The following is a 20,664-nucleotide window of genomic DNA, read 5'->3' as shown; positions in this document are numbered from 1 at the left end:
TCTCATGCTTACCTCTCCAATTCTGTTGTTGTCCCTCCAGGCAAACTGTCTCTCCGGCAGAGTGCAGGGCACCTCGGTGACTGGCAGGCCTGCCCCTGCATTTCCCAGTCCAGGTGTGGGTTAACCCACCTGAAGGAGGGAAAGTTCGCCCGTACCCCCTGGCCCCCACACCACTTTCAATCTGATTCCCACCAATTCACTGCAGCAGAACACAGACGCATCTCAGAAGAGCGCATTCCATGTTGACGTGCTGCTCTCTCCCAGACTGCAGCAGCATCGCCTACCTTCAAACCTTCGGTGACTGTCATAGTCGTCTGAGCAGGGCACCTCGATGAACCTGCCTGGTAGCATCTCACCACGGTGAGCCAGGACCTCAGTGATGCCACCATCACCCCCCAGACTGCCCCAGAGCAGCAGCCCGGCAAGCACGGCACAGGCCCCTGGGACGGCGGTTCTCAGCCACTTCCTCGGCACCTCCCGTGGGGCCCGGACACTCTTCGTGCTGAGGACAAAACACAAACGCTGTCACCCAAAGGCACTCATGTGTGCTGAGAAGACAGACCATGATGACCAGGGACCGCACCCCCACTTAGTTAGAACAAGCCTTAAACTGTTCCGCAGTAATGGAGGTCGGAGCTACTCTCAGCCAGTCCAGGGGCACTCGCCAGTCTGAGAGAATATGCTGGGGAAGGTGGCCCCCAGCCACATCTGACCCGTGTGCTGGCAACAAGAGGAGCTGCCAGCCAGTGTCCCTCCAGGCCCACGAAGAACCCGAATCTGTGCTGTCAATCACATTGCCTGCAACTGAAACTGACTGCCCCAAACCATGGACCAGAGCCCATGCCCACACACAGGACACAGACTAAGTGTGAGTCAAGCCCACTTCACTAAAACCACAAGCCAGCCAAAAGAGAATAGAAGCACAATGAAAACAATTTGCAATTAAGACACTTTTTGCACAACCTGGGTTAACTACACTTCTCACTGCCATGCTGAAGCAGCACGTGTGCACACACATCTGTACCCATGTATGTGCCCATGGGTGCAGCTGTCTGTGTGCACATGTGTAAATGGGAAGCTGTCTACTCTGTTGTCTAGGAAAGACTTGGTGACTGTAGGGTTCAAAGAACTCGCAAAAAAAGAAAGAAAAAAGATCAAGGCACCCTTTTAAGGAGGTATGCCCTGTTTCTTCAAGTATGCAATTAATTCCTGAAAAGCAGGGAGTCTGACTTCTATTTTTATGTCCCTCAACCCTTTGCAGTGCTATATGAATAAAACAAATTCCAATATATAAATCCCAAGGAGGGCACAGCACAGTCAGACCACGTTGAGTGGCTACCTGATCATTTTAAACAGGGACCATGGACACCGGAAGGGGAACGGGGGGTCTACCCAGCTCAAAAAGATTCCCCACCCCGAGAACTGCTGCCCAGCCTCCAGGCCACCCAGCCTTCTCTAATTAGACCAGGGTGGGCACCTGACACCAGTGGGCCCATCACTTCCCTTCCTCCGAAATTCCAGATGGGGCAAGGAGACTGCCAGCCCATCTCAGCAGCAAATGATTGGCACCCTGACCGGCAAGGCAGAGCTGCCGGCGACCCTTCTCCCCACGGTGCAGTTGAGGAATCAGAAAGGGGGTGGTGGCGGGGCGGGGAGACGACGACAACACACGCACAGAGACACGGCATCTTCGGCCAGATTCAGATGCAACACTCCCCTCGGGGTCTGCCCAAGGGGAGCACCCTGTTTGGAGCAAGCTGGCTCAAGCTGCACCCAGAGAACCTCGCCAGAACAGAAGGGGCCTGCTTTCCAAGTCTCAGAGCAAGGTCCACGGCCCCTGGGCAAGCACTGGGGCGCAGCGATTTTTCCTGGAGCGATGAAAACACACCCTGGCTCTGAGAGCTTTAGGGAGAACCCCCTGCAAGGCTACGGGATGGGACGGTCACTTCTTCATTCATCGGGCCATCCATCCGACGGCGCTCCTATACACAGCCCTAAGGACAGCGCACAGGGACGACACGACGGGGCCTCGGAACACGTCCGCGTCGGGAGGCCGGCCGTGGAGTCCTCTGCACACAGGGTCCGGGTCAGGGAAGGATTCCCGCCCCGACTTCCCGTCTGGAGTCCGAACCCCGAGCCCCGGCGGCGCGGCACGACTCTGCAGGCCACGCCCCCGACGGGCCACGCCCTCCCGTCTGACCACGCCCACCGCGCGGCCACGCCACGCCCGCCGCCGCAGCTCGCCCCTCCCCGCGCTGTCCGGTACCTGCTCGGGCGCCGGCGCTCTGTCGCCCCGCTGCCCTCGGGCGCCTTGGGCGCGCCCCTCCGCTGAGGCGCCATCGGGCCAGGCCGCTGCGGAACCGGGCCGAACGCGGGAGCCGCCCCGAGCTCCGGACGAGCGCCGCGAGAGGTTGCGCGAGGCCGGCGCGGCCGGGGACGCAGAGCGACGCACTCGACCGTCGACCCCGGGTCTGGCGGCCAGGCCCGAGCAATCGGAGGCCGAGCGCCGAGCAGGGCGGGGCGGAGCGCGGACCTGGGCGCGCACTGTGCAGGGCACCGCGCCGCCCGCGCGCCCCTCGGCCGCCCCTCCGCCCTCGGAACTCGCCGAGCCTCGGAACCTGCGGTCTGAAGTGCGTCCTCTCCCGCAGTTTGCGCCCTCTTCCCGGGGTCTCTGGTCCCTCGTCATCGGGGCCCTCCTCCGGGGTCTCCAAGTCGTCCTCTCGTCCCGGGGTCTGCAAGCCCTGCTCCCGAGCTCTCGGGGGCCCCATCCCAAGGTCTCAGGGCCCTTCTCTTGGGGTCGCAGGGTCCTCCTCCCGGGGTCACGGGGCTCTTCTTGGGGGGTCGCCAAGCTCCTCTCCTGGAGTCTCTGCGCCCTTCTCCGTGGTCTGTTTGCTTCCCTGCGGTCGGCACCACACCTGGGGGTGCTGGGACCGGCCGGTGCTCAGTCCGCGCCTGTCTCCGAAGGCCCCGCTGCTTGTTGACAGCTTTCCGTTTCCCTACAGAACCGTCCGTCCTGTGCGTGAGAAGTAAACTTAACCGGCCGTGTGGGGACACCTGGAACTCTGAAGGGGTGAACAGTGAGGCGCATCCGCGAGGAGTAAGCCTGAGAAGGTGAGTAACTCACTGATGATACAGGGAGAAGGTGCTCATGCGATCGTCGGGCTGAAGAGGTCTGCCCAGCATTCCTGGCCCTGGGGAGACCAGCGCGGGTCGTCGCCTCGGGCTCCTGGCCCCACCCGAAGCCCGCCCGTTCATCTGATAATAGTAACCTTCCAGCCGGGGGTTCGGAATAAGCTCATCTCTGTAGACTTCGTGCAGGAGGGAGTCCGAGCAGAGATTAGCACACTCATAGCAAGGTGAAACAGGGACTTCTCTGGTTCTTTTCCTTTAGATTTTGCAGAGACTTAACGCCGTTAAGCCAGTGTGCCTGCCGCAGGTAGTATGTCAGCATTCCTCTTAGCGCAGCAATGCAGCGGCGGGAGCAGGTTCTCCCTGAATATGAGGGGCTCTTCACACCGGCAGGGCACACTTCTCAGCTTGAAGGTGTTTGAGTCTAGTCTCTGGAAAATAGATTTGGCTTGTAAGATTTTTAAACAATTCAGCTTTAAAAGCAGGTTTCAGAATGCGTTTTCACAAAACTCATCCACCCGTCAGCTGGTAATTTGGGTAATTGCCTTGAGAATTTTGTCATTGAGATTGTTTTGAATGTAATTTCTTTAAAAAAAAATCAAACTGGTTTCTGTGTGCGTGTATTTTATCTTCCCTGTTTTATAATAGACTTCTTAAGGTCAGGGATTTATGAGTCCTCACACAGAATGAGTAGTGTGAGTTACTGAGATGTAAACGTGACCAATATGCAAAGATTTTCTTTCATTTTTCTCATCCTATCCTTTGTGTTTTTATAATAGCTGGGGGGGGCGGGGAGACTGCACTCTTTCCCAGCTACTTCACTGTCATCCAGACACTTCCTTTACTTTAATAGAAGTTAGTCAGCCCTGATATACTCGTGGCTCATTTGCTTTTCAAATTATCAGTGGTCTGTTTTAAATCCTAGACAGTTTTCTCTGACCAAGACTAAATTTTTAGTTTCTTTTTCCGTACAGCCAAGCTGACTTGAGTTTTAGAAGCGTAAATTATTTTTAATGCTCTTGAGAGTAAATTAAAATTAAGGATAAATTTTCTACAGAAACATATTGTAGGACGTGAAAGATGTTTATATATATCTGCCTGTTTTCGCTAGCATAGTATGCACAACTTGAGACAGTCTTTAAAACAAAATTATTTCGCAGTCGTTTGTGTTATTATAGATCATAGCCATCTTATGAGGAAACCAGTGCTATTCTATTTTAGGGGCAAATAATAATTAAATGGCAGAGGTCCCTTTATTTGAACATGAGGTAGACTTCTTGATTCATTTTCATGTTGGTGAAATGAGTTTCCTCCCAGTGAATAAAGCAAACCTTGGCGTGTGGGAATTGAAGCACAGAGTGGAAGTGCAAGGCCTAAAAGGGGCCTCTGCCCGTTTATAACTTTGAATTTCTCCACTAGGAAGAAGTGCCCAGACAAGAGATTTTTGTTACATGACTTCATGAAAAATAGTGAAATGTCACGTTCTTCACCATTTAAGATGCGATTAGTTCATTTGGACCTTAAAGGAGCTCCACCAAAGGTTTCCTACCTCTCTGAGGTAAGAGCCCCTTTCCCTCTAGACAATCTCCCTTGCCTTGGGTTTGGTCTTCAAAGCTGTGAACAGTATTCTATAGAAATGTGTGCTTAGAGCGCATCCCTGGGGTTCTAGGCAGGGGCACGATGTTGGAGGCAGCATAGATTTTGAGTTTCCCCCCAAATCCCTTCATAAAACAGAGCAACTAGGATACCAAAAGGGAGCAGGGGGGAGGGGGGAACACAACAAAGGAGACCCACAGCCTCTTTGTTGTGGGCTGAATTGTATCTCCCAAAAAGATAATGTTCAAATCTTAGCTACTCGTACCTATGAATGTAACCTCAGTTGGAAATAGTCTTTGCGATTATAATCAACATAAGATGAACCTTATTGGAGCAGGGTAGCCCTAATCCAGTGAGTGATGTCCTTATAAAAAGAGGGAATTTTAGGGGTGCCTGGGTGACTCAGTCGGTTAAGCGTCTGCCTTTGGCTCGGGTCATGATCTCAGAGTCCTGGGATCGGGTCCCGCATCGGGCTGCCAGGGAGCCTGCTTCTCCCTCTGCCTGCTGCTCCCCTTGCTTGTGCGCTTTCTCTCTTTCTCAAATAAATAAAATCCTTTAAAAAAAAGAGAGGGATATTTATTTATTTAAGATTTTATTTATTTATTTGACAGAGAGAGACAGTGAGAGAGGGAACACAAGCAGGGGGAGTGGGAGAGGGAGAAGCATGCTTCCCGCGGAGCAGGGAGCCCGATGCGGGGCTCGATCCCAGGACCCTGGGACCATGACCTGAGCCGAAGGCAGACGCTTAACAACTGAGCCACCCAGGCGCCCCTTGAGAGGGATATTTAGACACGGGGGGCACCTGTGGGGACAGAGGCAGAGATTGGAGGGATGCATCTGCAAGCCAAGGGGCACCAGGACTGCCAGCAACACCAGAAGCTGGAAGAGGCAAGGAAGGGTTCGTCCCTGGAGCCTTCAGAGAGAGCACTGCCCTGCCCACACCCCGATATTTTTATTTCTGACCCCTAGAACTGGAAGAGAATAAATTCTCATTGTATTAAGCCACCCAGGTTGTGGTAATTTGTTACAGCAGCCCTAGAAGACCAATACACTCTTCAACAGAAGTAGGTATGTGGGTATCCCCGTGAATCCCCAAATGCGAGTGGTACAGCATCCCACCCATGTGGAATTAGGTGCCAGGCAGGAGGTGATGGAGGAGAGAGGAAGGGATTCTGACAGGGCCAAGACCAGAAGACCCAGAAAACAGGCCCACGAGGACAGGTCCTCCATCAGAGAGGAATGGGGGAGAGGTTTCACTGGCTGCAATTTGAGAGTGAGTGCAGAAAGACTCAGAAGAAGATGCTGGAGAGGCCTAAGGCTTTCAGAAATACCTTCAGAAACTTCTAGAAAGACTGAGCCCCACATTAAGAACACAGTGTTCAGGAGAGAATCCGTGGGGAGCTGGACAGGAACACTGAAAGTAAAGCAGAGTAAAGGTTCTAACATGGAGAGCAGGGATGTGGAGGAAGGAGAGGGAGCCTCTAGCCAAAAGAGAGACTAAAGCAGAAGAACAGAAGTGAGCAGACGCCATGGAAAGCATACTGTTGGGAAATAAGGAAAAAGAGAATGTCACACATGAAGAGATAAAAAGCATTCTGACAAATTGAAAGAGACAGAAGATAAGCAAAGAAGGTCCCACTCGCCTACAACTGGAGCCCCCTCAGTTATCTGCTGCTGGGGGGGCCAAACACCCCAAATTTTGAGGCTTAAGACAGCAATTCACCATTCCTTCTGTTTCCATAGGCTGGTGGGTGGTTCTGCTGGTCCATCCTGGGCTCCCTCCCCTGTTGGCAGTCCCCTGACAACTAGGAACACCTGATGGTCCAAGATGCTCTCACATGTGCAGCAGTCAGTGCTGGCTGTCCACTGGGCACCCGGGTTCTAGTCCTCCTTGTGGGCACCTGTCCTCTCAGAGGCTAGGCCAGCCTCTCTTAGCGTGGCCATCACAGGACAGTGCTTTGGGAGCATGGGAGCCAAAGCCGCAAGCCTTCCTGGGCCTAGTGTTCCTCTTGGAAAGCAAGTCTAAAGTCAGCCCAGATTCGAGACGGAATAGACACTGCCTCTCGATGAGGAAGGCACTGTATCATAGCCTTGTTTTCAGTTTGCAACAGTCCCCCAAGAAGAAAACCAAAGCAGTGCTGTAGGACAAATGCTCAGAAACTACAGAAACACTGTCCTGAAACTTAAGACATGTTGAGAGGGCATACCTGGGGCGCCTGGGTGGCTCGGTCAGTTGAGCATCTGACTCTTGGTTTCAGCTCAGATCATGATCTCATGGGTTGTGGGATCGAGCCTGGAGTCAGTCTCCAAGCTCTGGGCGGGGGCGTTGCTTGAGACCCTCTCCCTCTGCTCCTCCCCCCATTCATGCGCTCTCTCACTCTCTCCCTCAAATAAGAAATAAATCTTAAAAAAAGAAAGAAAAGGCATACCATATACCGAAGATGATAGACGCTAAGTAAATCTTTTAGTAAATGTATGAGACTTCAAAGAAAATGAAAACGAACAACTCTTGGGCACACAGGAAAAAGGTACAAGTTCTGTTTGAGGGAAGGTTAATTAGATCAGCATCAGATACTTTTGACAGCAGCGTTTTATGACCGAAGATGAGGGAGTAACGTATTTAAGATACTGAAGGATTTTGTATCCAACCAAATTGACCTTTGGGCGTGAAAGCCACAGGCCAGCTATTGTGAACATCCGAGAAGTGAGTGAATTTACTGAAGAGCAAGCACCAGCTGCCGCAGCATCACAGCTGGAGTAACCAAATAATTTCTGAGCGCAAATTCCTCCTTAAGGAAGCATCCCAGCCAACAGGTAATTGGAGAGCCACCGCTGTGCAGCTCCTGTTCAGTGCACTGGGTGCGAATGTCAGTGGCGGCTGAAACTGTTAGGCAGAAGTGCAAGGCACGGGTCTGGCTGATGCCCCTCATCACTCTTGTGGGGCAGGCTGACTTGTGACTTCTAGAACCATCTGTGAAGTATGCTTGCCAAAAGAATGACACCTGGATCCAATCACCCCTTCATGTCTAACCACCAGCACGCACAAGAGTAGGAAATAGGCAAACACACTACAGGACATCTTGAGAATACCACCCATCCAAAATTTGGGAAATCATACAAAACAGTGACTTGGTTTCTTCAACAAATAAATTCCAAATTAAAAAAGCAGAAGGGACTCTTAAAAATCAGAGAACCTTAAAAGATCCATTCAAACAATGCAGTGTATGGACCTTCACTGGACTGGCTTCGAACAAGCCACGTGTGAAAAGATTTTAGACAGAGGAAAATTTGAGCATGGATGATATTAAAGATTTGGTTAGGTGGGATAATGATGTTGTGGTGCGCTTTTGTAAAAAGTCTTCACCAGGGATATACATTGAAGTATGTATACGTGAACAGTTGTGTCGTCTGGGATTTGCTTAGAAATACTCCAGTGAGAAAAGCGGAAAGTAGGGGAAACGATGTTGAGTCTCGACGACGGATGCAGGAGGCTCAGCGTATCATGCCCCACGTGTGTGTATGCACGCTGGTGTGGATTTACAGCGAGGACCTTCTCCATCCCAGCCCCGTGCCTAGCATTGGGCCGGAGTATGTGTTGGGGACACCTGGGCCACCTGGCCCCACAGCCTCCTCACCACCCATGGCACAAAGGATCGCCATCAACCCCAACAGCCAAAGCGCCGAACAGGCTGCAGTGGTCAGATGGCCGCAAGAGGCTGAGAAGCAAACCAGAAGCAAAAATGCTGAGCAAATGGGAAAATGCCAAGACCATTATGTTGTGTTATCCGCATGCCTGACCTGCATTTGCTCGATCTACTCCAGGCTGGCTGCCTCTTTTTGTAATTTGCAGAAAACTACTGATTATGACTTGTCTATGGCAAAGTTTTAGCCCCCGGCTGTTTTCCTTCTTCCATCCAGCTTGCTTCAGAACGTCCCCATACTCCTGGGAAAGGAAAGTTTTGACAGACACATCAACAGGACTGTTAAAATCTTGTGGAACCTGCAGTGACCCTGGTCTGGGGAGGGGTTGCTGTTTTTGATACCTGCAGGAGGCTGCTCCGGTGGCGCCCATAATGTCTCTTTTCCACCACAGCCTTGACATCAGACTAGAAGAAAATCTCAGTTCTGTATGGTAGACATGGACTAGTCCTGATAATGCTTGAGGATAGGAATTCATATCCTTTGAAACAAAGGTAGAGGAGGAAGTGGGGGTGAGCAAGGGGAGGCCCCATGAGCGCAGCCAGGAACAGCCCACTCCCCGCCACACCCTCAGCCCCTCACTGCCTCCTGGCTGAACCGTGAGGCTGAGCCACGGCTCTGTGCCATAGGTGCAGACCCACCCTGTGCCGAGTGAACAGGTTGCAGTGTTAGAGTTTGATTTGGTATAACACAAAGTACGCATTCCAGGTTAAATGTTTCCAGGAGAAATGTGAACGTCAAATAGAGCACATGTCCACAGGCAGGAGGACAGTTCACATGTGGCACGTCTGTCACCGTCCTTCAGATGATTGCTTCCTCATAGCATCCCTGTTCCCCCAGGTCTTTCCTCTGTTCCATGCCTTGGGCGCCAATGGGCTCCTCCTCGAGTATGAAGACATGTTTCCCTATGAGGGCCACCTCAGGCTGCTGAGAGCCAAGCACGCATACAGGTATCCCCAGCCACGGAGAAGCAGATGTGCGGGGCCACCCGGAGGTGTGGGCAGGGCAGGCGAGGGTTTGGCTGTGGTGGGGCAGCCCTCTTCTGGCGTTTAAACTCATGTCTTAGTTACAAAAATAAAATACATTTACTGGAGAGAATTTGAAAACATTTAGGGGAAGGGAGAAGATTGGGGGAGGTGGGGGGGCAGGGGGAGGGGAATGCTGCTCTTTAAGGGCACACTGGAGCCCTCATCAGGAAAGGAAAGATTAAAGGGGGAGGGGTCAGAATCAGTCAAAGCAGGTGTGTGGCCACGTGTGCACCGACTTGGCCTCAGAGTTACGGTGTCCATGTAAATCAATAACACCCTAAAAAGAAAACGAGCAAAGGACATGTGGGCTGATTCCGTCCAAAAAATTAAAATGGCCGATAAGCATATGATAGTAATAAAGTGAACTAAAATGAGTGAAATGCCATTTTGGCTATCAAACTGGTGAAAGTTTTTAAAAGGTTGTGATGCTCTGTGTTCACAAGGGTGAGAAAAAGGCATCTGGCTGGTGGGCCGCTCTGGAGGGAGGTTCAGCTCTGTGTGAGAACTCCACAAGATGTTCGTGCCCCACGGGTGTGTCCAGAGTGTTAACACTGCACTGAGCTTGCTCGAAGTTTGTTCTTTTCATGCTGCTCTGTTTTTCTAATGAGGCACATGTTTTGTTCATTTGTTTGTTTTTTAAGTGGAAACAATGCTAGGGTACCTGTGAAGCTTGGAAAAGGTCTATTTGAAGTCCATACATTCATAGTACTGGTTAAGAGATGTTTCGAACACACACAGAGAAACTGGAACTCACCTTCTTCTTGAGATAGACTCGTGTATGAAAGCTGATGCCAGAGCAGGCAGCCAGCCCTTCCCGGGTGTCATCTGCGCCCCCCAGAGCATTCCCACCCTCAAGTGCACTCACCGAGGTCGTTAACCCCCAGGGGGTGAGTCCCCCCCCCCAAGTGTAACCTTGAAGGTCTTTTACATTTTCTCTGTTAAAGGGGTCACCAGATCCTCTGTAAAGGGCCAGTTTTGTTGTGCAGGCTGCCTGGTCTTTGCTGCAGCAATCTGGGGGGTGGGGGGGGGGAGGCACAAGCAGCCAGCCATGGACAGTAATGTCAATGAGTGGTCGTGGCTGAGTTCCAATAAAACTCTACTTGTGGGCACTGAAATAGGAATTTCATGTAACTTTCACATATCATAAAGTATTTTCTTCTTTTGATTTTTCTCAACCATGTTAAACTGTAGAAACCATTCTTACGTCATGGGCTGTATGAAAACAGGCAGGTGAATTTGTCCTTGAGCCCATCTGCCAACCCCTTTGTAGAATATGATTCCTTGTATGGCCTAGTTTCTTGTAAAATGACTTCAGCTTCTTTATAGAGTTCAGTAAGAATAATTGGTAAAAACCAAACCGTTACTTGAGGACATAGCAGAGCATCATTTTCCCAAATTATAGGGTGGGAGCCCTCTCTGAAACCTTAGGAATATCTTTTGAGCTTTTTGGATATAGTGACTATACTAGTTTTCCCAGGAGAGTCCCTCGCCCCAGAACCTGACAAGGGAGGGGGAGCATGAACAGGAGTACAGGCGTGAACAGGGGCTGGAGTGGAAACGGGCTAGTGGGAACAGGGCCTGGGGTGGGAACAGGAGCTGGTGTGAACAGAAGCTGGAGCGTGAACAGGGGCTGGTGTGAACAGCACCTGGAGTGTGAACGGGCTGGAGTGAACTGGAGCTGGTGTGAACGGGCTGGAGTGAACTTCTGGATGATCTTTGTCTCCTAGCCCCCCTGAAATCAAGGAGATCCTACATCTGGCTACACTGAATGAGCTAGAGGTCATTCCATTGGTGCAGACCTTTGGACACATGGAGGTAAGGGGGAGGAGCAGAAGTCACCTGGTGCCCAGGTGTGGGGCTTGGGGGCACACAGGCGGTGGCCAGCCACAGGCAGGGAGCAGCTCTTTCTCAGAAGCCCCTGCACTGTAAATGGCTGAAAAACACAGAGCTCTAGGTCAGAGCAACCTCTGTCCAAGGAATGGCAGGAAGGAGCCAGTGGGGATGCCTGATTCCCATGGAGCCCTGAGGGTCAAGTTGTTTTCCTTTTAACTTGTATTCATCACTTAATACTGAAAATATTTTCCCAAGCTCCTATGGGATCTTCAGAAATATTTCTCACATCTGCATCAGAAGATGGACAGCAGATTAAACACAACATTGATTTAATGGCTACAGGTTCCGAGTTTTCCTCTAATGGACACAGCTGCTCTAGCCCTGTGGGCAGCCCTTCCCCGAGGTGTTCAAGCGCAGATTACTTCAGAGGCACTGTCTTCACAGCCAGCCACGCGCCCCTTCCCCTGCTGCACCGTGTCTCCCGTGCTCAGGCCCCCAGCTTTCCTGGTTGGCACTCCCTGCCGAGCTCTCTGGTCTCCTCACTTCCTGCTGCCATGGGCTACAGCCCACAGAGCATCCCTCCAGGTCACTAAATGTAGCAACATGTTCTGGCCCATCACACCTGACTTGGGCTTTTTGCAGCCCCAGCTGCTCCCTTCCAGCCCCCCACCCCTGGCTGTGCTGCTTCTGCTAGCAGTGTGCTAGCCCCCCAGACACGGTGGGCGGTCCCCATGGCTCCTCTCAAGCTCTCCCTCCTCAGCTGATGCTCCCTCTCCAGACAGTGCCATGTCCACTCCTGCTTCCCCTTCGTCCTCCGTGACCGCCAGCGCCTGGCTCCTCTGCCCTGTTCGGGCACCCTCACCCCCTGCACTTCGGGCCATTGTGTGGTCCTGCTGCCCTTGCTCCTGTCCCAGGTCGGCACCCACCAACCCTCCACCTCCAGCCTCGTGTGCCCGGAGGTCCCCGATGGTGCCGCTCGCACCCTTTTCTCCCGGTCGTCCCCCAACTCCTGCTCCTCGAGGGGCCTGCTCTCAGAGTGGGCTTGTTTTCTGGGGCCACTGCAGCAAAGGACCTCAACCAGGTCACTTAAACCCACAGAAATGTGCTCTCTCACAGTTCTGGAGGCCAGATGTCCCAGGTCGGGGTGTCCTCAGGGTTGGTTCCTTTTGGAGGAAGACTGTTAACCCGCATTTACTTGCCATCAGGATGTCCTCTTTGGTGAAATAACTGTACAAGCATTTTGCATGTTCATCTTCTGAACTGTTGAGTTCTTAAGTTCTTTGGAAATTCTGGATACAAGTCTTTTGTTAGATCTGTGATTTGCAAATATTTGCTCCCAATCTGTACTTTTATTTTTTCATTCCCTTAGTGTACTCAAAGAGCAAAAGTCTCTTAATTTTGATGGGTCCAGTTTCTCAGTTTTGCTTTGATGGATTGTGCTTTTGGTGTCATTTCTAAGAACTCTGTCAGTCACCTGGTCATGAAGATTTTTCCTGTTTCCTTCTAAAGTTCTGCATTTATACACTTTCCACTCATGGTCCACATTGAGTTAATTTTTATGTAAGGTGTGAGGCTCATTGTTTTTTGCATATGCTGTGTGACCGCTTGAGATGGCCAGTCATGCCATCTTACTGAAAGATTAGCCTCTCTTTAGAATTTGGAATTTGGAATTGCTTTTGTAGCTTTGTCAAAAATCAGTTGACCTTATTTGTGGTGGTGTGAACTACCCTGTTCCATTGGTCTGTGCGTCTGTTCTCAGTTGACCTTATTTGTGATGGTCTGAACTACCCTGTTCCATTGGTCTATGCGTCTGTTTCTTTGTCGGTACCATCTTGTCTGGATTATTGTAGCTTTACTGTGAATCTTAAATAAAATCAGGTAATAAGAGTCCTCCAACTTTATTCTTCTTTTTCAGAGTTGCTTTGTCTGTTCTCCCTTTGCTTCTCTGTGTGTATTTTAGACTCAGTTGTTTTTACATCTGTAAGAAACCTTGCTGGGATTGGGGCCCCTGGGTGACCTAGTCTGTTAAGCATCTGCCTTCGGCTCAGGTCATGATCTCAGGATCCTGGAATCGAGCCCCGTGTTGGGCTCCCTGCTCCGTGGGGAGTCTACCTAAGATTCTCTCCCTCTGCCCCTTCCCCCACCAGCTCGTTCTCTTCTCTCTCTCAAATAAGTAAAATCTTTAAAAAAGAAGAAACCTTGTTGGGATTTTGATTGAAATTGCATTAAATGTAAATCATTTTGGGGGAAAATCAGCTCTACTCTGTTGGATTTTCCAATCCATAAATATGGTATGTCAGCCTTTAATTACGGTATTATTTCCCTAAGCTTTTCTTTTCTTTTCTTGATGCTTTCAAGACTTCCTATTTGTGTTTGCCTTGTAGCAGTTTGGTTATGACTTCTAGGTTTGAGTTTCTTTCCATTTATCCTGCTTGGGTTCTGTTGAGCCTCTTGGACCTGTAGATTATTTTCACTTTTATGAAGTTTTGGGTCATGTCCTCAGGTGCTTCTGTGCCCCTTCTCTTCCCTCCACCAGGGTTCCCTTCCGTGCAAATTGGTTTGCCTGATGTCACCGCACGGGCTTCTGAGGCTCTTGGTTCTCTCCTTTTATCTCTGTTGTTCAGACTGAGTAATTCCTGTTGGTCTGTCATCACAATCACTGTTCCTTCTGACATGTCAAGTTTGCTGTGGAGCCCATTTTTCGGTATTATTAATAGTTTTCTTTAATTCTGGGAGCATTTTCAGGATAGTTTCTTTGAGTAGTCATCTGATAAATCTGATATCAGGGTCCAATTGGTTTTTCCCTGAGTCTGGATTCCACTTTCCGGTTTATTTGCACATCTCATGATTTTTGGTTGAAAATTGGATATTTCAGATAATATTGTGAATCTGACTTTTCCCCCTGCAGGTGGTTGTAAATTGTCTGCATTCAGTCTGCAGGGTCTGTCTCCCCAGCTGTGTGTGGCTACTGATGCCTCTGTTAGTGTTTTATTCATTTTTGTGTTTTTGACCTGGCTTCCTAAGGGGCCACCCCTCTGTCTTCATGGCTGGTGGTCAGCCAGGGTCTGGGCAGCGGTTTGCTGGGGCCGCGAGGACCCACCCTGTGCCGCAGGGGCTGGGGACGTTGGGAGTTCAGCCAGTCCCCCGTCTGCCTCAGGGGTGTGTGTGTGTGTGTGTGTGTGAGAGAGAGAGAGAGAGAGATCCCCAGTCAGCTGGGGTGTGAGGAAAGTGCGTCGCCACTGTGGCTCTCATGTCCATGGTCACCCCACACGTTTCTGGCTGGTGGCAGCTGGATCCGCATGTGAGTGAGCCTGGCTTTAACTTTTCTCCCCGGGCCCAGGTAGATCGGATGGAAAGGGCCACGAGCCAGCCACAGGCCCACCAGTGCCCTCTGGGGTGACCTGGAGCCAGCCCTTGCTCAGTTCAGCCGCAGGCTTCTGTCTCCCAGTGTCACCTCCCGTCTCTCCGCAGTTTGTGCTGAAGCATGAGGCTCTCGCTCACCTCCGAGAAGTAGCACTTTTCCCCAACACCCTGAACCCCCACGAGGCGGAGTCCCTGGCACTGGTGGGAGCCATGATCAGCCAGGTCATGGAGCTGCACCCAGGTGCCCGGTGGCTCCATGTCGGCTGTGATGAGGTGGGTCCTTCGATGCTTCTTCCACCCCTGAGCCTCACCTACCTGGTGTGTCCCTCCCAGTGCTGTAGCAGCCCCTCTTCCTCACTTCAGGGGCTCCTTGTCCCGCCTTGTGGGGTATTTTCTTACATAGAAGAATAGTCCACGTGCCAAAGGGTAAAGAAGAGTGGGCCGCGGAGACGTCCCCCGGTGAGGGTGTCCCTCCCAGCTGACCTGTGACCTCGTGCGGGCAAAGCCATGTTGCTGAGCATGGCAAGCTGCCCCCTGCGGGACAGACTAGGGCTGGGCTGTGACCCGAAACGGCCATGCTGTCCACACCCCAGCAGTGGCAGAGCCAGCCCCCACGTTGTTTATCTGCTCGCTGGCTGGTGGACACCTCGGTTATTTCTGCCCTTGGGCTGCTGTGAACGCTTGAAGGCAGTCTGGAGTGGAAGTTAGGTCTCGGTGAAGGAGGAGGGCCCCCTTCGCCAGCCTCTCCACACAGGCAGCTGCCACTGACATCCTGGCGGACACGGCCTGAGCCAGGTCTCTCCCCAGTGTGTCCGCGGTGAGGCCAGGCGATCTGGGGCCAAACCGTCCTGTGCTTCCTTCCAGGTCTATTACCTTGGAGAGGGCGAGGCCTCGAGGCGGTGGCTGCAGCAGGAGCATAACACCAAAGCAAGACTGTGTCTGTCCCACATAAAGGCGGTGGCCTGCCACGTGCTGGCCCGGCACCCTGCCACGAGGCCCCTGGTGTGGGACGACATGCTGCGGGCCATCCCCGAGGACCAGCTCTCAGGTCGGCAGGTGCATCCCCCAGGCCTCTGGTGCTGGGAGTGAGGAGACGAGCAGCTGCTGGGGGCGGACTCTGGGACCCCTGCCCCAAAGCTCTCAGTCCAGGCGACCCCCTTAGAGCCGCTTTCCAAACTTCCTCACACAAAACTGCCATTCTCCCAGAAGGCATTTGCACGTCTTACAGGAGTGCAGAGTGTTAGGTCTGAACCTGAGAGTAGCCACGGGGCCCTAATGGGCCTGGCCAGCAGGAGGAGGGGGATGGTAAGAGAGTCCCACCAGGCCTTGCGTGTCCAGTGCTCCTGGCTGCCTCGGCCTCATAGGACGCTGTGGCCAGCCCTGCAGGGGCTGTGGCTGAGGCTCACGCTGGCTGCTGGTCAAGGAAAGTAGCAACCCCTCCGGCCCCAGGGCTCACCCTGTCTGAAGCTCTGGAGTGAGACCAGAGACACACCCTGTGGTCTACTCAGAGCCCCAGCCCAGAGTCTGGCCATTGCCCCAGCCTCTGTAAGGCTGGGGTGTCTTCGAGGCAGCCCCGACCCATGTATGGCCATTTGGGTTCTCATAAGATTAGAGTTAAATCCAAGTAGTGGTGTGTTCCTGCTGCACCCGGGCCCGGCGCCCCCACTGCAGCATGCAGACAGACCATTTCCTCCTCAGGGAGCTCTGTGACCCCCGGCCAGGGGGGCTCACTTTTCACAGAACTCTCAGAGTCTGGTCATTGCCAAAGTTGGCCGATTTCATGGTTGCAACATTTACTGTCAAAAACACAGCTGTGTCGAGTCTGTACTTAAAGCCCAGGCACCCTGAACAAGTCAGCCTGTGCTCTGTTGTAAGGCCAGGACTGGGGGCCGCAGGGCTGTGTCCAGACGGCTCTCGGCTCACAGCCGCTCTCCCTCCCCCAGCATCGGGGGTACCACAGCTGGTGGAGCCCGTGCTCTGGGACTACGGGGCTGACCTGGACATCCACGGCAAAGGTCAGTACCCTGGCCATGGCCCCTGAGACCCTGGAGCCCTGACTGCCCAGCTGGGGGTGTGCGGGGGCCTCGGTCCCTTGGTTCATCAGGATCCTGCCAACAGCGTCCGCTTCCCCGAAGGCCCCTCCCCGAGTGAGCCACGGCCAGCCGTGGGAACACCCAGCACATCCTGCCTGGGTCACTTGCGAGATGTCCCGTTCTGTCTGCTCTTTTCCTAACGAGCGGGTGGACTAGGGGTCACCTGCACATGGCAGGCGTCTCTTCTCTCGCTGAGATTTCAGTCTGCCTGGAAGTGGAGCCGGCGGCTGGGGGCTCCTCCTGCTTTCTGGTCTGGACGAGTGCAGTGTCCAGGCTTGGCAGCCGCAGCTCCTCGAACCCAGGCCCATCACACCACTCACTTTCTCGCCTAGCTCTTCTCATGGAAAAGTACCGGAAGTGTGGTTTTCTCCGGCTGTGGGCTGCCAGCGCCTTTAAGGGCGCCACGGGGGCGAGCCAGGCCCTGACCCCCATCGAGCACCACCTCAGGAACAACGTGCAGTGGCTGCAGGTGGCAGCCCGTGGGCCCGCGGACATGCTGCAGGGCATCGTCCTGACTGGCTGGCAGAGGTAAGGCCACGCGGGCCCCGGGGAAGCTCTCGGGCCGACCTGCCCAGGAGGGGCCAGGCAGCTCTGGTTGTGTCCAGGACAGACCGCCCTCCTTGGCCTGTGTCCAGCCTGGGCCTCAGCCATCCCCGGGAAGGGGGCCGGTGCTCTCGGGAGGGGAGGAGCCTGGGCACCTAACACCCCCACAGCCATCCCCCAAACTCTGCAGAGGGGACACCACTCAGGGTGTCCGGGGCCACGACACACCCTGGTCCCCTCTGTACTGTCAGCAGCCTCACCTCCAGAGCCACACGTAACTTGTCTCACGTCCGGCCGGTGTGAGACGGATTTTATCTCTTTAGGGATTTCGCGCCATTTGAAAAGTGAGCTGCAAGTGAAGCCCTGTTCCTGGCCAAGTCCTAGCCACAGGTCCATGCCTGCGATTGGGAGGGCAGAGCGGGGGGGGGCAGCTGGAGGCCCCCGCCCATGCCCTGCCGACCCTCAGGCCTCCCACAGCGGAGTCAGGGTGGCCACCACAGAGCAGTAAGCCCCAGGCAGGGCCTCCGGGTGGCACATTTCCAGAGGCAGCAGCCCGCTCGAGCTTCTCGAGGCCTGTCCCGCGTGCCGGGAGAGCGTGCAGGCATCTGCCGTGCAGGCACGGGCAGCGGGAGCTGAGTGGCCCTCTCCCGTGGACCTAGGTACGACCACTTCTCCGTGCTGTGCGAGTTGCTGCCCGTGGGAATCCCGTCCCTGGCCGTCTGCCTGCAGTCACTGCTCCACGGTATGGCCCCTGCTTCTCCCGGGGCGGGGCGGGGCGGGGGGCGGCGCAGAGCCTGGTGCTGGACGCCCCGCTGCACCTCCTTGGAGCTGGACTGTTGTCTTCCTCCCTAGTGGAGGGGGGCTCAGCCGCCCACCCCCCTGCTGACCCCAGATGCAGTGAGCCTGTGAAAGCAGTTCACGTGGGTGGGTGCAGAAAAGGCCTCTGCTGAATGCCTGGCTGCCCAGTGCCGACCCGGGCACCCCCACTCGGGCAGAGACGTGGACTCACGGGGGCGACGTGGGGTGCACAGGGCCTGGCTCCCGCACCGCTAGAGGCTGCACACGGTGGTAGAAGGACGGACACTGAGCCTTCCCTCTACGTGATGCCCTCTGAAGCGTTAGCTGTGAACAGTTCAGAGGAAAGGTGCCGGGACACCGCGGCCGACTCTGCTGTTGACACGGTGCTGGCTGCCACTGCCCGCCTCTGAGGTGGGCGCCGCTGCCACGGAGCCCTCCCCTCTGTGGAGACGGGCCTCCTGCCCCACCAGCTGCTCCCGCGCAAGCCTCACTGGTTCGTGTCTGTTCTGGAATGGTCCACATGTGAGAAACCGCGCTTGCCAGGTGCTGCATACGTCCTGCACACCTGTGGGCGCGCCGGCAGCACAGGCTGGTGGGTCTCCCTGGTGATGGTGCCGCTCTGCATCTTGTTTTCTCATTTTTAACATAGTGAGCCTGTTCCATGTGTTGCACAAGCAGCCCCGTCCCCAAGGTCTCCTTGGGGCTGGCACGTGCACGCTGACCTCCTCGGTCACTTTCCTGCCACCAGGCCCGCACAGTGGTGCAGGGGCCCAGCCTCTCTCTCCCTCCAGAGGCCCCTCTGACCATCTCCGTCTGTGCTTGGCTGCAGGAGGCTTTGCCGAAGATGTTAAAGCAAAAGTGGAGAACTTTCTCGGGATTTCAAACCTAGAAATAACTGATTTTACAAGGTAACCCCCCCACCCCCAGCCCTGCCTCTCCCCGGACATTTGGACCCCCATCTCAGCATGACGGCTCTCGTGCAGTGAGGGGGCCGGCTCCTTCCCTGGCAGCGACATCCTGGCCCTTGTCACGCACGTCGGCCTCCACCTGCGCAGCTCCGTGGACACACTGCTGGAGAGGGACAGGTGAGTGGGCAGGGGGCTGAGCCCCACCCCACATTCCCAACAGGACAGGGTGAGGGTGGCCCGTCCTATACAGAGACTTTCTGGGGGGAACCAACTTTTTTAAAATTTCTACCAGACTCTCAAGTTTTCTCAAAGGCATTATTTTGAAACCACCGTGAGGCTGCCCTGCTAGCTGCAGAGGGTCCACCAGCGTGCGTGGGTCTGCCCCCCAGGTATGTGACTGGCTGGTTCAGCCCCTACCACCGCAGGCGGAAGCTCATCCACCCGGTCATGGTTCAGCACATCCAGCCCCAGGCGCTCAGGTTAGTTGCCCCCCCTCCTGGCAGTGCCCACCCCCAGGGCTGCATGTCCTCTGGGGCTACCGGCTTTGAACCAAGACGAGCTTTCTAGGTATTGCAGCGGTGAATTCCTAGGTGAATCAATTTTGCCGAATCACCTGTGCCGTAAGCGTTCGAGAAGCCAGGGCCTTTCTGGCCTAAAAGGGTGAGGGTCACTGAATGCCCCGGGCAGGGTCCAGGACTCATCCTGGCCAGCCAGCCCTCCCTGCTGCTCTCCTGTCTCACAGCTCTGAGCTGAGGCCAACGGAGTGTCCCCACTGAGTGAAAGATGCTGTCCGATGTCGACAGGTTCACGCCTAAAGACAAACCCTGCCAGCCAGTTGTCAAGAGCATTCTAGTTTCAGATGTGAAAACATAACTCACTTATTCCCAACCACCCTGTGAGGTCAGCACTCATAGCCCCGTTTTATGCATGGGTAAACTGAGGCATATAACCGTACCGACCCATGGGGTTGTGCAGCATGTGAGTGTAGTGCATAGGCTGTGAGCTGCCACCCAGGGGTGCCCGCCAGGCAGGCTCACCGCTGGCTGTGTCGCTCAGCCTCCTGGCCAGGTGGAGCACCTTGGTGCAGGAGCTGGAGGCCGCCCTGCATCGCGTCTTCTACCCAGACACCGTGGAGGAGTGGCTGGAGGAGAACGTGCAGCCCAGCCTGAGGCGGCTACAGGGTTTGCTACAGGACCTCCGAGAGGCAGCCAGCCCCAGGCCGCTCGCAGCTCAGGACCCCTGAGGCGTGGGGCCAGGCACCCCTGTCCAGCTGCATCTGGCCTCCCACTGTACCCGGAACCACCTGCAACAGGCCACACCCACGGTGCAGACATTTCTCGCTGCGAACGACAAATGGGAAGTGTCCAAGGAGGACACACGCTGAGGCCTGCTTACTGACCCACGTGTAGAACCTGTTGGCTTGAAATAAAAAGGAGAGTGGGAGCTAGAGCTCCTGCGAGTGGGACTCAGACCTCGCTCCCCCCCTGGGTCCTGCACAGTGGTCCTGAGACTCTCCTCACCCTGCAGGCCCAGCAGAGGTGGAGGGGAGCTGGCCAAACAGATCCCTCCACAACTCAGGGCATCCTCCCGTCGGGATGACCACACCAGGAACCAGTTACAGCATTTCATACTTTATTTTAGAAAAAGAAGGCTTTCAGATTTTACCACTTAAAA

At 54.2% G+C, this 20,664-nt stretch overlaps 2 protein-coding genes across 4 annotated transcripts in view; one reads left to right on the top strand and one right to left on the bottom strand.

Moving 5' to 3' along the window:
- The window catches only part of OGFOD3 (2-oxoglutarate and iron dependent oxygenase domain containing 3), a 21,553-nt gene extending 19,110 nt beyond the window's left edge, over positions 1–2,443 (bottom strand). Inside the window, exons 1-2 of the mRNA XM_028112454.2 lie at positions 2,267–2,443; positions 285–502 (exon numbers count right to left, since the gene is read on the bottom strand). Coding sequence (XP_027968255.1) covers positions 285–502; positions 2,267–2,340 — 292 coding nt within the window. The 5' untranslated portion in view covers positions 2,341–2,443. The remainder of the gene's footprint in view (positions 1–284; positions 503–2,266) is intronic.
- HEXD (hexosaminidase D) lies at positions 2,406–20,664 on the top strand. Of its 3 annotated transcripts, none has more exons than XM_088028082.1 (14): positions 2,406–2,630; positions 3,003–3,111; positions 4,549–4,687; positions 9,265–9,374; positions 11,180–11,267; positions 14,757–14,921; positions 15,513–15,696; positions 16,592–16,663; positions 17,074–17,269; positions 17,944–18,026; positions 18,912–18,990; positions 19,093–19,167; positions 19,380–19,469; positions 20,047–20,664. In XM_088028082.1, exons 3-14 carry the CDS (start codon positions 4,589–4,591, stop codon positions 20,231–20,233), a joined length of 1,428 nt encoding a protein of 475 aa, XP_087884208.1. In that variant the 5' UTR covers positions 2,406–2,630; positions 3,003–3,111; positions 4,549–4,588; the 3' UTR covers positions 20,234–20,664. The 3 variants fall into 3 exon arrangements, with proteins under 3 accessions (XP_087884208.1, XP_027968254.1, XP_027968253.1); XM_028112452.2 differs by having other exon boundaries at positions 2,407–2,630; positions 19,066–19,167; XM_028112453.2 differs by lacking the exon at positions 20,047–20,664 and having other exon boundaries at positions 19,066–19,167; positions 19,283–19,463.

This window comes from Eumetopias jubatus, unplaced genomic scaffold, assembly GCF_037043125.1.
Source record: "Eumetopias jubatus isolate StellerSeaLion01/CBP00866 unplaced genomic scaffold, mEumJub1_p1.0 scaffold_10, whole genome shotgun sequence".
Lineage (NCBI taxonomy): Eukaryota > Metazoa > Chordata > Mammalia > Carnivora > Otariidae > Eumetopias > Eumetopias jubatus.
This window is presented reverse-complemented; position numbering and strand designations above follow the sequence as displayed.